Consider the following 15,014-nt stretch of genomic DNA (forward strand, 5'->3'; position numbering starts at 1 on the left):
GGGGTTCTTCAAAACCAAAACATCTCCAAATGTCATACCATAAGCGCCGGACCTTCTGAAGTACTAAATTTAACCAACCCTGCTTTCTGTGGCTTCCTGTCCCCCCCCCCCTTTAGGACGAGAGTAACGCCCTCTCCATAGCGCTGGAGGCCGGACACAAGGACATCGCCGTGCTGCTGTATGCACACATCAACTTCTCCAAAGCTCAGTCCCCGGTGGGTTCCCCAAACACGCTCTGATCCCATTAGTTCCTTTTCATTGTTATTTTAACTTTTGTTCACAGTGTTTTGTGTGCGTGTGTGTTATTAGGGTGCAGAAAGACGTCGCCCAGTCCCACGAGAAGAAGCATATTTGATTAGAGGTCCCGCCTCTTCCAAGCTTTTGTCTTTTATTTACTCTAAATCGTTTAGATCGTTGCGTATACTCATATATGGCTCCGACATCTCCAAAGTGTCCTTTATTTTTAATGTAAAAAACGAATGCAACAAACTTATTAGACAGACAATAGTACAGACCAACACTCAAGCCAATATTTAGTGCGAGACGGCGATAACGTAAAGGAGCACACGTCGTAAATCGGCATCACCTTCGCAGTCATCGTAAATGTGAGCCAAGCTTTGACACGACGAAACGGCATTCAGTATATCCGACCACCGCTCCGTGTGCTTGTCCGTGTATGGTGCCGGTCCCGTGTGTGTGCAGCGCTCTCCCCTCAACACCCCGTATGTATCCTAGGGCCCCCTGTCGGCCCCTGAGTGCACCAAGCTTTCGTATCAGGCATGGAGCGTGGCGTCCCTTTATTAGATGTAACTATCGGGAGAAATTATTATACTTGTATACAAAATCCTTTGTATCTATTTAAAATAATATCACAGTATTTTTGCGAGTATTTCTTATGATGTAACATGACATGAAGTTATATATTTATCAAGGTATATAGTTTTAATGCAGATATATGTATTATTCCATTGTCTATATACTTTGTTCATTGGAGATTCTAATTTTCTTTTTTGTGTCTTTATTTTTTTGTCCAGCCTTCTTTCCTTATATCGTCTAATGTATAGTGTAAGCTGTTCAATTTGTTAGTGTTAAATGAGGTACTGATTTCCATCTTTTGTTAAGAACTGATACTACAAAGCAAAAAGTGCGAAAGGATTCCAGATGCACAATGATAATGGAAGAGCTTATGTCCCTGATTTCATAAGCTTCCTTAAAGGGACACTGTGTAATATTTTAAGTAATTTATTACCTCAAATCAACGTATTCATTCATAAATAAGTCCTCATTGGTGTAACATTATCTCTGCCAAAAATCTCACTTATCCTCCTGAGCGAAGAATAATTTATATGTAGTAACATAGGACGGGTAAGCTTCATGTAGGCTTCCATGTTCTTCCGGTCTATGAACTGCCGAGAGGGACAAAAAGCATTACGTGGTACAGGAAATGCAAACGCGTTTTCACTCTGAGCCAGCGTGAATGATGACTGAAATAATGAACTATCTTGCTCGAGGAATAATTACTCGTATATGCATTGAATCATTAGCTTACACTAATGATTCAATGCAGTTTGAAATAACGAACCTCATCATCACTCGAATGACTCGATGAGGTAGTATTGGATGTCATGACACAGCTTCTTGGCACATTAGTTTGAATGCAATATACAATTGTACCACTAGATGGGAGTATTTTTTACACGTGTCCCTTTAATGTGTCAATACGTCTTCAATCGTGGTAATATTACAAATGCATATTAAATATATTTGGTATGAAATATTGAATTAATTGCAGTATTCAATCAAATCTTACATAAAACATGCAAATGCATGCTATTGCAAGGGAGGTTAGCCGTTTTATGGGGTTTCAGTGCTGTTAGTTAACAGGGGGACATTCGTGGCAGTTATTTGTCCCGGATGGTTGATTTGGGGCTGAGTTTAAATTATAGCATTTTAATTGGTAACTTTTCATTACCCTCGTCATTGAAGTGTGCTTGTAAGGCCTTTAATGATGGCTATTTTTAGTATGCCATGGTAGTGGGTCACATTCATAGCCAGTTTGCAGTAGGTTATTGTGTGTGATCGTGTAACCATGTCAGACTGATCAAATATGTCAGCCTGGGCAGCTGCTTCTTGCACGTCTGCAGGCTGCTTATCGTTAAAAACCAGGGAAGCATAACGTTAATTTAGTGTTATATTTGAGCGTTTTAAGGAATAGTAATTGGTTTCTTTGTTTTTTCACCTTCCGTTGGATATTAATCGCGTGGATTCATCAAATAGTATCTGAATATAACAGTTTTTTATCAACTTCGTGTCAAAATTAGTGAATTTCATTCTCTTCGTCTGTAATCCACCTCATCGTAGGGGATGTGCATGCATACTGTACACATCCCACTTAATATCACGACACCCACACAACGGGCCTCCCACGCGTCCAGTTTAGGCCCTCCCATGGAATTAAGCCCCTGTGTTAACTCGCTACTAAAGAAGCGTTGCCCTCTTCCACGTTAGGCATCACCCTGCATTAGTAAACAACCCTCAGTTAATATCACAACCCTGCACAGATCAACTCATACACAGTGAGGACCACTCTCCTTTTGTTCTTCTCTTGTTTTGGTTTATCAAGAAACCAAAGTTTCAAGAAAAGGATGAGCAATCAGGAGGACGTCAAGCAGCAGCACCTGGCCGGCCCGGGACCCATGTCCCCAGCCGCGTCCAGTACCAAGAAAACCCCGAGGATGCCCAAGTGTTCCCGATGCAGGAACCACGGATACATGTCTCCCCTGAAGGGACACAAGCGTTTTTGCAACTGGAGAGATTGCCAATGTCCGAAGTGCAAACTTATTGCAGAGAGGCAGAGAGTAATGGCGGCCCAGGTAACATGTCTTTTTGAAATTAGCCTCCCTCCACCTTTTAAACCCTTTTAATGAAACCAATGGCATATCCTGTATTAAATTGCAGTTATGTATGTTGCCAGATATGCCAGTTTTCTAATATATTGGGGTTTTATACACTAGTAGTAATAGGCCTGTACTAGATGCTTCTATGATTTGGCTGAAGTTGCACGGGTCGAAGTAATTTCCAGAGACGTGCTGCATTGCATCAGTCAATGCTAGCTTGATTAAAAACAAGGTCATGATGTTAATATGTAATTGTTTACTCATCAGATCATTGTTACAGTTGTTTGAAGCCATGCCCGCGGTTTGTAAACATGCTTTTAACAATAAAATAATCTACAGGTGGTTGGGGCTAGCACCCGTTACAATGTAGCTTCATGCTTTACAATGAAGTAAAACTAGATTATAATAAAAGTGGATACTGGTATTGTCATCGATACATCATGTATTTCATATGAATGTGCAGTTGAACATACTGCTGCATAGACCACATGGCCAGACTGGACCGGGGCAGGATAGTCTAGACCTGGGGTTGGGCCTTTTTCCTCCAGCCGAAAGAATCTGAGATTATGTGAGTCCCATCTCTAGCAGGGTCCTTCCAGACTCTCGTGTTTCATTTCATTTGCACAGAGAGCCTGGACCCACTCAATTGACTAACGTCAACTCACTTGAAGGCGGGTGTCGGTTGAAGTTTAAAACTATTGGATCTGCCCAGTGCCACTCTGGATCTGCCATAACCAATCGCTAATGTTTGACTTTCATCTACCATGGATGTGTAAGAAAGTACTACAACAGATGCTATCTCGACGCTGTCTCCCCTGTGTCAGGTGGCCCTACGTCGTCAGCAGGCCCAGGAAGAGGAGCTTGGGATATGTAGTCCCATAACGCTGTCCAGCTCAGACATGGTGGTGAAGAATGAAGCGGGTGGCAACTGCCTGTATTCAGAGGAGGGCTGCTCCCCTACCACGTCCTCCAGCTTCTCTGCATCAACCCCCATCAATGGTGAGGATGTCACCCTCTCTCAGCACACGCCAATGATCCTATCAGCCTTTATTTGTTTCTTCATTAATTAATTGATTTATTAAGTTCATAGGATTTAGTACAGAGGGTAATTGTTCCAAATATGCACCACTCCTAGTGACATGATCACAAATTGCTGGATTAAATCATACATTTGGAATACATTAATAAATATTTTATTATTATTATTACATTATAAATATAATTGAAAGGATGTGTAAATACAGTTACAAGACTGGAGTTTGCCAGACTTTTAGGCCCCGTTTACACGAGGACGCTTGCGGGTAAAAACGACCCAATATTTTATCGGAAGTGCCTTTCGTTTAGACGGTGACAGCGTTTTTGGGGCTTAAAAAGGCAAAAATTGAGTGGAAAACTTGAACACGCTCCGCCGTAGTGTTTCCGTCTACACTGCCAAGACGCAAAACTCTGCTCACGTCGTGTACGCGTTTACATCACATACAGCTCCAGTACAGGGAAATAAACAAACATGTTGGATTATTTCCATGCGTCGGACCGTCAAGCTGCTCTGGCAGATCTAATAAACGTACAGGAGTCTTTCCACGAAATGTACAGAATATGTACAGATCGTATTACTGAACAGAGAAGGATCTGTAATTCTGTTTTGGTTTTCGCGGCACAGATTAGGGAAGACGGAAGATCCTACGCATGCGCTCAGACATGGCGGTGTTGTGTGATGGTGTATCACAGCACCACCTAGCCGCCTGACATGCATACCCAATCGAAATCCACACACTTTTGCGTCACCGTATGCACGCAGATTTCCTCCCGAAAATGCTTGTCTAAACGCGGAATAAAAAGTGAACGCAACGCCACTTTTGCGTCATTATGTAAACGTAGCCTTAGGTTATCTACCAACATTTTGGTTGGCCCAGATAGTTCAGGACTCGGTGTACTTTGCTGGTCTTTTAGAAAAAATTAAATGAGGAGAATACAAAACGATACAATATCAGTATTTTGTCTATATACTGTGTTTGCTGTGTAGACAACGAATACAGGAGAATGCTGTCTTGAGTGCGTTAGAGAGGGAACAGAACTGAGGGTCTGTCTACGCTGGCCTGTCCCAAGCTAGACACTTGAGTTTCAACCACTGTGTGTCCATTGAGGGTGGGGGGGAGAGGAGAGAGAGAGACGGAGTGGGATGAAGAGTGAGATAAGCAGAAACTGAGAGAGTTTGAGATAGATAGAGGGAAAAGTATAGAGAATGATAGAGAGGGAGAGAGCGTTGTGGAGGTGAATAGAGGGAGGTAGACTAACCTCCCTCTATACTGTCTCCTGACACATAGACAGTCTGTTCCCTCCTGTCCTCATATCTACCTCATGTGCCAGAGACATCAAGGCTGACCACCGCTGAACCCAATTGGCCCCACTGCATGTCTGTGGTGCGTGGGCATTTCTGTGTGTAAGTGTGATTGTGTATGTGTGTGATTTTGTGTGTGTGTATGTGTGTGATTTTGTGTGTGTGCATGTGTATGTGTGAGTACGTGTATGTACCCATTCCTGCATGAACTTGTGCGCAGTACCTGGATGGGTGACAGGATAGTGGGGGGAGAGAGAGAGAGCGAGAGAGAGGAGTCAAGCACACACTGCCTCCGTGATGATAGAGGCAGGGCATGGACCGGGGAGACTTCCTTATCACCGCCTTTTAATAACCGCTCTGTATCTCTGATGTGTGCGACAGAAAATTGAATGTGAGGAGAAATGTGTCCTTGTTGATAGGGAAAGAACCGCAAACGAAGCGATCGCTCAGTGTTTGTTCCGAGGGAGCTGACTGATGCGCTCTCAGGCCAGAAGGCCGTGTGTTGGTGGGTTACGACAGGGTTCTGTGTCCTGGTACTTAACCAGTGTTCTGGTTGCCATCGCAAACATCACCTACAGATGGTGCTGTTGCTAATAAGATGCAGTTGCAAACAGATACCGTTATCCTTTATTTTGTTTTCAGTGAAGAAATATGAAACATATGGCGTGCATATTTTTTCTCATTCGAAATGTATTTCAGTTATAGATTAACAGATAAGTGGTAATTATTATAAATTATAGAAGTGACAGTGTGTGCATCAACCATTCATAAAACCAAAAAACATACCTCCAAATCGTACAGCAGACTGAAGCAGACAGCTGCTTTTACTTTGGTAATCAATGGTTCATCGTTTCCTGTTTCCTGTTTCCTGTGCAGGGGGCAGCCCTTCCTCATCCTCCAGCCCCCCCGTCAAGCCCCAGGCCGAAGGGACCTCTGACCTGACGGTGGACGCATACTACAACTTCTACCAGCCCAGCCGCTACCCTGCCTACTACAACAACCTGTACAACTACCAGCAGTACCCGGTAACCGTGGCAACACACCAAACCCCTGCCTGGTTAAGCGTCATCGTAATGACACCCATCGTAGTGATTATAATTGTAAATAAGAATATTGATGTGATCCCTTGAGGCGGTTTATACACAAACACCAAATGATAGTTGACTTGAAGTGACTTGTCGGTTCATTTAGGTTGGATTTAAGTTCACTGTGTTCCACAATATAAGATTAGTGAGATGAGATGCTAGCGGTTAGCCGCGATGTTGAGCTTGTGTGGCCTCTTCCTGTGGAGGCGGGGCTTAAGGAGCTGTAAGTGTGATGCCTTTACCCTTTACCAAACTCATAAAACCGTTACTGTGACGCGTCCCCTTTAAACCTTTGGCCAAAGCTTCTGGTTTGTTTCTCGGGTAGGACGTTTATTCGTTTCTTTCTTTTTTTAAACATTCACCTTAAGATTTTTTGAAAAATATTTAGTCCTGGATTATTGTGATGATTCAAGAAGAATCAGTGTTGATCTATTCGCCCAGCGGCTAAGGGGATCGTGCCGTTAGTATTGAGCAAGACCGCCGCAGCCGTAATCTCTCCTCTCTCCCATTTCCACTGTTCTCTACCTGCAACAATTCAACTCCAGCGAGACTACAATATTCATCCAATCACAAAGAGAGAGAGAGAGAGAGAGAGAGAGAGAGAGAGAGAGAGAGAGAGAGAGAGAGAGAGAGAGAGAGAGAGAGAGAGAGAGAGAGAGAGAGAGAGAGAGAGAGAGAGAGAGAGAGAGAGAGAGAGAGAGAGAGAGAGAGAGAGAGAGAGAGAGAGAGAGAGAGAGAGAGAGAGAGAATGTGTGTCTTAAGACACTTACACACACACACACACACCTCACATCACCTTTTGATTTATCCCTAAATGTATCTCTGTTGTGTCGGATGAGACGAGCGGGTGCTGCGAGCAGATGAGATGCTATATTTCTTTGCCGGTTAGCCCTGGTGATGGAGGATAGTTAGCAGTAGCAGCCCAGCGCCACCTCTCTCCAGACGGAGCAGTGTGGTGCTGGGGTCACTGCCTCCGCTAACCCAGTCAGCGGCGAGCGCAGCCTAAATTGCAAAGGTTAATGGTATTGTCTGTCAGAGGGGAGAACAAAGCGCCGTACCCTGCCGCTCAATGGAGAAGCCTGCGCGTTAATGCTAATCACTTAGCAATGTTTTTTGCATAATTTAGCCATCGTCCCGGGTGAAATACGACCACCGTGTCCCATCCCGGGTGAAGATGTCAGCAGGAGAAGGACAAACGCTACGGTTATTCAAATTGAGTTGCGCTTTCGTCGGGAACCAGTGTTGGCCACTTGCATGAGATGATTATTCACTGATAATGTTGCGACCGCAAACATTGGGTAAACCCCAGAAAAACCACGGGGAATGTTGTCCTGGAATTATTTTTGTGTGGTGGTGTGGTTATAGTTGCCGGCATGTGTCTCCGGTGTTGACGTTAAGACAATTCAAATGTTCAACAATAGCTCATACCCATTTATACAACGAAATGGTGACAATTTAAATTGAATACATTTGATTTAATACATGGTTATTTGTTTTTCCAAAACAAACGACTACGTCACCTTGTTGATGAGGATGTTTTAAATCCTATTTCATAGATTAATTTAATGTTGTTTATGAAATGAGTGGGAGGTACCAGAGTTCCCCCACACTCTCAAAGGCAATGGTAGGCAGAACAATGTGCTACTTCATTTGTGGTTAAATACATGCTAAAATAAGACTACAATGTCTACAAATATTGCTTATATTACCGGTACTATTACCTGTCGTCGTTTCATGACTCAAAGTCTCTTTCTCTCACACACACACACACACGCACACACAGACACACACAACCCCAACTGTTGTTTATTAATTGTGATCCTTATTTTCCGGTTAAGGATTAGTTGTCATGGTTACCGTCTATAAACTGTTTCTCAGGATTGATACTTGCTGAGGTGTGCTTAGTGTTTGTGTGTGAGTGTGCGCTGGTTCGCGCATATATAAAGTCCTTACAGATTAACTTTGACATTTTACATTAACACAGCATTGGCCATGGCGTAAAACCCTTTGCTTTGTTGTTTTGAACCTTGTCAGGTCTGCCAAAATCACCTATTTTGTCAATCCTTCAGTTAAATGGATTAAAGAAACTGCATTCCGTTGTAGAGTGGTTTATATTTCCCCTCCTGCTTGTGTTTTACACTGCAAAACGAGTGTGGAGTAAAGTATCTCCGTGAGAGCATTGTGATTGGCTTTAGTCAGCGCGACCTACGTTGTGGGTGCTTGTGCACTTCAATGTTGCGGCAATGTGATGTACAAGTGATGTAACAATGTAACAATCTTCTGCAGGGAAATTGGCAGAACAGATTTTCCCGCATTTCTCCCAATCACATAATGGCCCCTGTACCGCCACAGGCTGCATGTGTGTAGAGATAGAGAGACGTGGTTCAGGAGGTAGCACTATCGGACACAGTTGACAGGTGATTCGGTTTCACCGTTCTTGCCTTGTTTGAACATCTTTCTTGAAAGGCTGAATCCGGGTCGATTTGGTTATCATTAGCTGTAGCGTAATTAAAGCGACATCTACAGTCCCATGCACATGACTAGGGATGGGGATCATTAATATTTATTGATATCGATACCATTTTCGATACTCCTTAACGATCCGAGTCTTTAATCGATACCACTATCGATACTTTTCTATTATTTGGTGGAAATACGAAGCGTCTTTAGTGATGAGGAAAATATTTAGGAAATAAATAATTGCATTTTAAATTAAATATGTAATTCTTAATAAATATTGACATCAGTACTTTTAGTTATATAAACTAAAATGATTAGAGCACTATACAACTGTATTAGTAGTAAAGAAACATGAGTAATCCAGTATTACTCAAAAACTCAATTTAGGCAAGGCAAGGCAACTTTATTTATATTGCACTTTTCATACACAAGGCAGACTCAAAGTGCTTCACATATAAACATTGTCATACAATAAAATAAAATAATAGGTAAGTAAAAGAAAAACATATGCAAAAAATAGAAGTTAAGGCATTTTAGTATTAAAATAGAAAATAAAGGCAAAGTAAAAAAAGCTTATTTTTTCTTTTCTTTTTTTTCTTTTTTTTTCTTTTTTTTTTTTCTTTTTTCTGTGTCTGGGTTCAAATGTTTCTTTATGTTACATTTGAACGCATTATGATAACCTAACAGCCGTTTTAATGAGCCAACCTCAACACACCATCATGCAGCACATCTGAAACTTTTATTTACTTTTTAAGATAGCTGTGTTGTAATCAGCAGCTTGTTTGCTGCTGATTACAACACAGATTTCCCAATTGGATTACTATTTTTAACTGACGGGACTAGCGACAATGTCTGTGTGCGATTACCGCTCGTAGTTTGAGTGGATGATTAAGACGGGCCCGTCTGTGGTGCGACAGGAGAAGGAAGAGACAGTGGCTGAATCCGAATACTCATACTTGACTACTATATAGTATGCATTTTGTAGTACGCCAAAAATATAGCGCGTCCGAATGCTCAGTACGCATTGTGTAGTACGGAAGACGTTTCCGAATGCATACTACCGCCAAAGTAAACCACGGAGTTCACTACGCTATCCCACAATGCAACCGGAGTCGAACGAAGAAGAGATGGCTGACCCGACACCACCAGAAAGACGTTGTAGAAAGCGGCGAAAAAAAGAGACATTAAAAAGAGTAAAATAGTAAAGTAAGTAATTAAGTAAAAAGAGACATTTTTAATTTAATAGCAACGATGACAAGACGGAAAACAGGTAACTTATCAAGGTAATTTTGCCGGCATCTGAGGGGAGATACGTCATCTCCAAACATCCGGTGGAGTTTCGGCGATGTTCGGAAGCGTTCTACTACGCATAGCTGTAGACCGTACTACACTGGCAAGTGTAGTACCGTCAAGTAGTAGACACTGAACAGAAATAGTATGTACTAAGTATTCGGATTCAGCCAGAGTCTTTTCAACTCGGAGACAGTCGAAGGTACTGCATTTGGTCTTTATTTGATACACAATGCTAATGTACTTGGCCAATGGCCATTGAGGTTGTGTTCCCCCCTTTACAATAAATGATTTTCACCCTTTTCGCCCGCTCAGCCATCCTCGCAAGCAAAGTTAACAGCCAGACTTCACTTGAGCCGTGACACGACTCGAGGGACACAACATTACGTTACAGGACCTACGGGACAAAAAAAATAAATAAAAGAACGACGGCACTCAATAGTCGTATCGATAAGCCCAAACTTTAATCATTTTCGTGTTTTGAAAAAAGTGGAACCGGGTCCTTGACAGAACCGTGCTTCGATCCCCATCCCTACACATGACAATACCCACCCTCCCACTCACCTAGAAGGAAACACTGGGTGTTGTATTTATCAGCGTGAGGCCATCTCTCCCCCATTGTCTCTCCCCCCTCCACTAGTGCCTCCAGGGCTGCCATGCAGGTGGGGAGTAATAACAATAATAATAATGATACCAGGGCGGCGCAGAGACCTGCCAGACGTCAGATGGTGCCAGATAAGACCACGTGTACCTTCTAGGGTGGTATGGCAAGCCCCCACTGCCCCTTCTCGAACCCCCCTCCCAGGATGCCAGCAGACTAGGTAAAACCAACCCAATCCGTACCTAATTTCCAAATGCACCCAAACTAAATGGAGGCCGCCCTGTCTCACCACTAACAGCGGTACAGCTCATAGGTCCCCATTTATTTTACCTCTGCCCAGATGAGAACTGAAATCTTCCTCAGAATGGGGCCGAGGTTTGTGTAAACGATATCTTTATGCTGGCCACAGGATATGTGTATTGCTACACTGGCCTGCCTAGCTCACACAGATCCCTATATCTCTCCACCCCCCCCCCCCCCCCCAAGTAGTTCCGGTAGCTATCTATGCTTTTTATCAAAAAGCCAACCCTCATGTCAAACATTGGCTTGACATTGGTGGGGAGAAATACCTTTAGTCAGATATGCAATGTGCCCAGTTGTTTAGATGAGTCGTGCACGATAGAGATCTGGTTGGTTTAATGCTTGCGTTGAGTTTCACAAAGACTTAATGGTGAGTGTTTTGTATCAAGATTAAACCTCAGGGGGTGTTCCAAAGATTAAAAAAAAAGTCATTAATATATTCTAATTATTATGATAATTATTAGCTATTTGTATAGACTTAAAATCCATGCAAGTCCAGCCAATTTTCGCCTCGGTTTTACATTCATATACACGTAGGGCAGAACTTACCCTTTAAATTATCCCTGTTGAATACATGTGCAAAATGTGTTGTTAGGTATTTGGCATTGTGGCCTGCCAAGAGCGAGCCGGCTGCAATTTCAAAATCCCAGCTCTAATCTCTATTGTATTTGTCAAGGCCCAATACAGGTGCTCAGTGTAGCTTAAATAACAGTTTATAAAGCTGTCGGCCGAGCGGCGGGTTGGACAATGCACGGTGACATATTACAGGCTGACAGAAATCGAAATCCATAAAAGCGAAATTGAAAACCTGAACTGAGTTAGCCGTGCTGCTGAGCAGACAGCTGCTTCTAGAACTTTCCGCAGGGAGAAGCCGGGCCCGCTTGTTGCAATCCATTTATATGAGTCTCCATCGGCCTGGGATTTCAACCTCCTCCGCCTCCTCTCTCTCTCTCTCTCTCTCTCTCTCTCTCTCTCTCTCTCTCTCTCTCTCTCTCTCTCTCTCTCTCTCTCTCTCTCTCTCTCTCTCTCTCTCTCTCTGCTGCCGTTAAACTGTGGCCTGTGAAGATAAGGTGAACAATGTTTTTTGCTTTGTGGGGCTTTTCTTTATTTTATTTTTCTTTACGGCCGGTCTGTAAACAGTCCCTGGAATAACGCTGGCATCTGGCAGGCCGAGCTTTCACTGAATTACAGTGAAGGCAATTCTAATAAATCTTATAAGGTTGTCTGTATCACACCGACCATTCATTGTGGTCTGGACTCATTGAGACTATAGAGGACTTTGTTTGTATTAACTTTTTAGACTTTTTTATATTTGCCTTAAAAATGATGTATTTTCTGTATGTAGTGTGTAGGGGTATTTGTGGGTTTATGAAGAGGACAGGGGATTATAGGGAGTGGGAATGACATGTCCCGTAGGGCAGCAGGTCAGTTATCAGAGGACATTTCTGACCAACAAAGTCACACTTAACAATGAAGTCACAGCGTTTACTTTACGCGCAGGAGTTGCTGACGGTATTAGTGAATGTATGCCAAGTAGGGGTGTGACGAGATCTCGTGCCACGAGATCGCGCGAGATTAAACTCGACAATATTACTCGTCGCGTTAAAAATCGGTCTCGCGAGATTTGTGAGCTATCCAAACTTCTATTTGTGGCCTGTGGGGGCAGTAATGCGCATTTGCGATGTCTAGCCCGCCAGAACCTAAAGGAGAAAGGAAAAGAAGAAGAAGAGGAGGAGAAGGAGGGGAAGCAGCCATAAGCTGTGTTCGAAATCGTTCCCTATCACGGATATTGTGCACTATATAGGGTGCTCGCCATTTTATAGTGGTTAATTCTCAGTGGTTAATTTCATGCACTATATAGTGCACTAAAAATACCCCAAATTTGAGTGTACATGCGATGTACACTACATGTTACTCCCGTATACAACAATGCAATGCGCTCGTGTTTTTCCGGAGGAGAAGAAGAAGCTGAATAACCGCGAAAACGAATACATTTAATGATAGTCTCCGGCTTTCGTTTAGAAATGTCAACAATTTATTTGGGATTTAACATAGAATATTTAACATTCAAAATTACCGGTAATTAAAAAAACTTGAACAAGGAAATATAACATTCATCATCAATATAACCTCCAGCTTTCCTCGTGAGTGCCCGGTTTGTTTACATGATGTGGGCACATCTGTCTACGTCACACAAATACCCGGCGGAACAGAAACGCTGAACAGAAATGTTCAGCGTAGTGTCTGAATTCTGGTTTGTTCGTTCCCTATGTAGTGCACTATATCATGAACACAGGGAATAGTGAGTGAGCTTATAGGGAACGATTTCGAACACGGCTAAAGACAGCCAGAATGACGTCGGAAAATACCTGTACTACCGTCGAAGATGCCCCCGCCACTTTTAAATCATTTGTTTGGCAGCATTTTGGGTACTTTGATTTGGTTTTGCACATAATATTTTTTGCACTTGAAAAAAAGAGAAATATTTAATTTAATTTATTTTACTTTAACTTTTATAAAATTTAGTTTCAATTTCATGCATGTAAAGAGTTATAATAAAACATTTCAAAATGCATGTGCAACTCGGTTAAATAAAAGTCTGTTAGTCCAGTCATATATTTTGTCATAGTTTTCTTAAAATCTCGTCTCGTCTCGTTCTCGTGAACCCAATATCGTGTCTCGTCTCGTCTCGTGAGTTGAGTGTATCGTCACACCCCTAATGCCAAGCGCTAGTTAGTTTGTCATAGGTACGACTCATTCGGCGGATTGTATCTACAGGATCTTTGCAGGACCTTATAATGGATTGAAATGATTACTATTATAAAATCCTATAACTACAGCTTTTAAGTTATTAATCGGCCATGCACATAGCAGTTGAACCCATATTGCGGGAAACAAAAAAGATATAAAGTACGGTATCCAATTCTAACTTTTTTCCTTGTGCAAATAAACTTCTAAATATGGTTCCTTCAAACAATCAGACCAACTAACTGTTTATTCTCTTCGTAGAGCTGGTGAACATCATCACGTGGTTTTACATCGGGCTGTGCCTGGTTTGAACCTCAGCGTAGTTTAGCTGCAACACCCCCACACTGATTTCTCCTCTGTGGTCCCCTGCAGTCCATGACCGGCAGTGAGGGCCGTCTGATGGGCCACAACGTGTCCCCCCAGTACCGCATGCACTCCTACTACTCGGCCGCCTCCTACCTGAGCCAGGGCCTGGGTACCCCCTCACTGGGGACCCCGGCCTGCGTCCCCACCGCCACCCCCCTCCCCGTCTTCAGCCTGGACGACAACAACAACTGCACCGAGGCCAGGATGGCTGGTGAGTGGCACGCACTTTCCCACGTGCACACGCGTGCACGCACGCACGCACGCACGCAGACGCGCGCGCACACACACACACACACACACACACACACACACACACACACACACACACACACACACACACACACACACACACACACACACACACACACACACACACACACACACTTTCTCAAGCACCATTACACTCCGTCCAAACTTTATCAGGAGTGCAGTCGGGTACATTTAAGGGAGGTGTGCTCCCGACTCAAGGGCACCATTAAATGTAAAAAAAAAAAAACGGAAGTCTAAAACCTTGGAATAAGGCGTCGATGCTTGCGTTTTTTTTTTTTATGTACAGCTGAGTTTAACACAGCGCACACATTTGCATGGGCGTGTTGTGTAGTGGCTGTCTTGCATGCAGTTGGCGCCAGAGAACCTTGAAGTCGTTTTTTATTTTTTTTAACAATAGTTGAGAGAGAGGCGAGCGCTGTAGGAGGTTTTGGTTTACGCGCAGCGCTGAGAATTCACCGCATTTGCAAGAAAAAAATTACAGCGTATAGATGGGCCGCAAATCAGACGTTATTTGCGTAGTGCTATACATTTGATTCAAAAAGACACAATGTACAAATCATTTGCAAAAAAAACCCTACGATTTAACAATAGAAAGAAAGATTCAAATGGACGCTTAGGCCCAATCCCATTTCTACCCCTTCCCCTTCCCCCTTGTTTTG

General features: G+C 43.0%; 1 protein-coding gene across 1 annotated transcript in view; it reads left to right on the forward strand.

Annotated features, from left to right (window-relative positions):
* Positions 1-372: 372 nt before the first annotated feature.
* dmrt1 (doublesex and mab-3 related transcription factor 1) overlaps positions 373-15,014 on the forward strand; it is a 26,384-nt gene continuing 11,742 nt past the window's right edge. The window contains exons 1-4 of the mRNA XM_060053869.1: positions 373-2,873; positions 3,722-3,896; positions 6,112-6,260; positions 14,092-14,296. Coding sequence (XP_059909852.1) covers positions 2,646-2,873; positions 3,722-3,896; positions 6,112-6,260; positions 14,092-14,296 — 757 coding nt within the window. The 5' untranslated portion in view covers positions 373-2,645. The remainder of the gene's footprint in view (positions 2,874-3,721; positions 3,897-6,111; positions 6,261-14,091; positions 14,297-15,014) is intronic.

The sequence above is a fragment of the Gadus macrocephalus genome, chromosome 6, assembly GCF_031168955.1.
Source record: "Gadus macrocephalus chromosome 6, ASM3116895v1".
Lineage (NCBI taxonomy): Eukaryota > Metazoa > Chordata > Actinopteri > Gadiformes > Gadidae > Gadus > Gadus macrocephalus.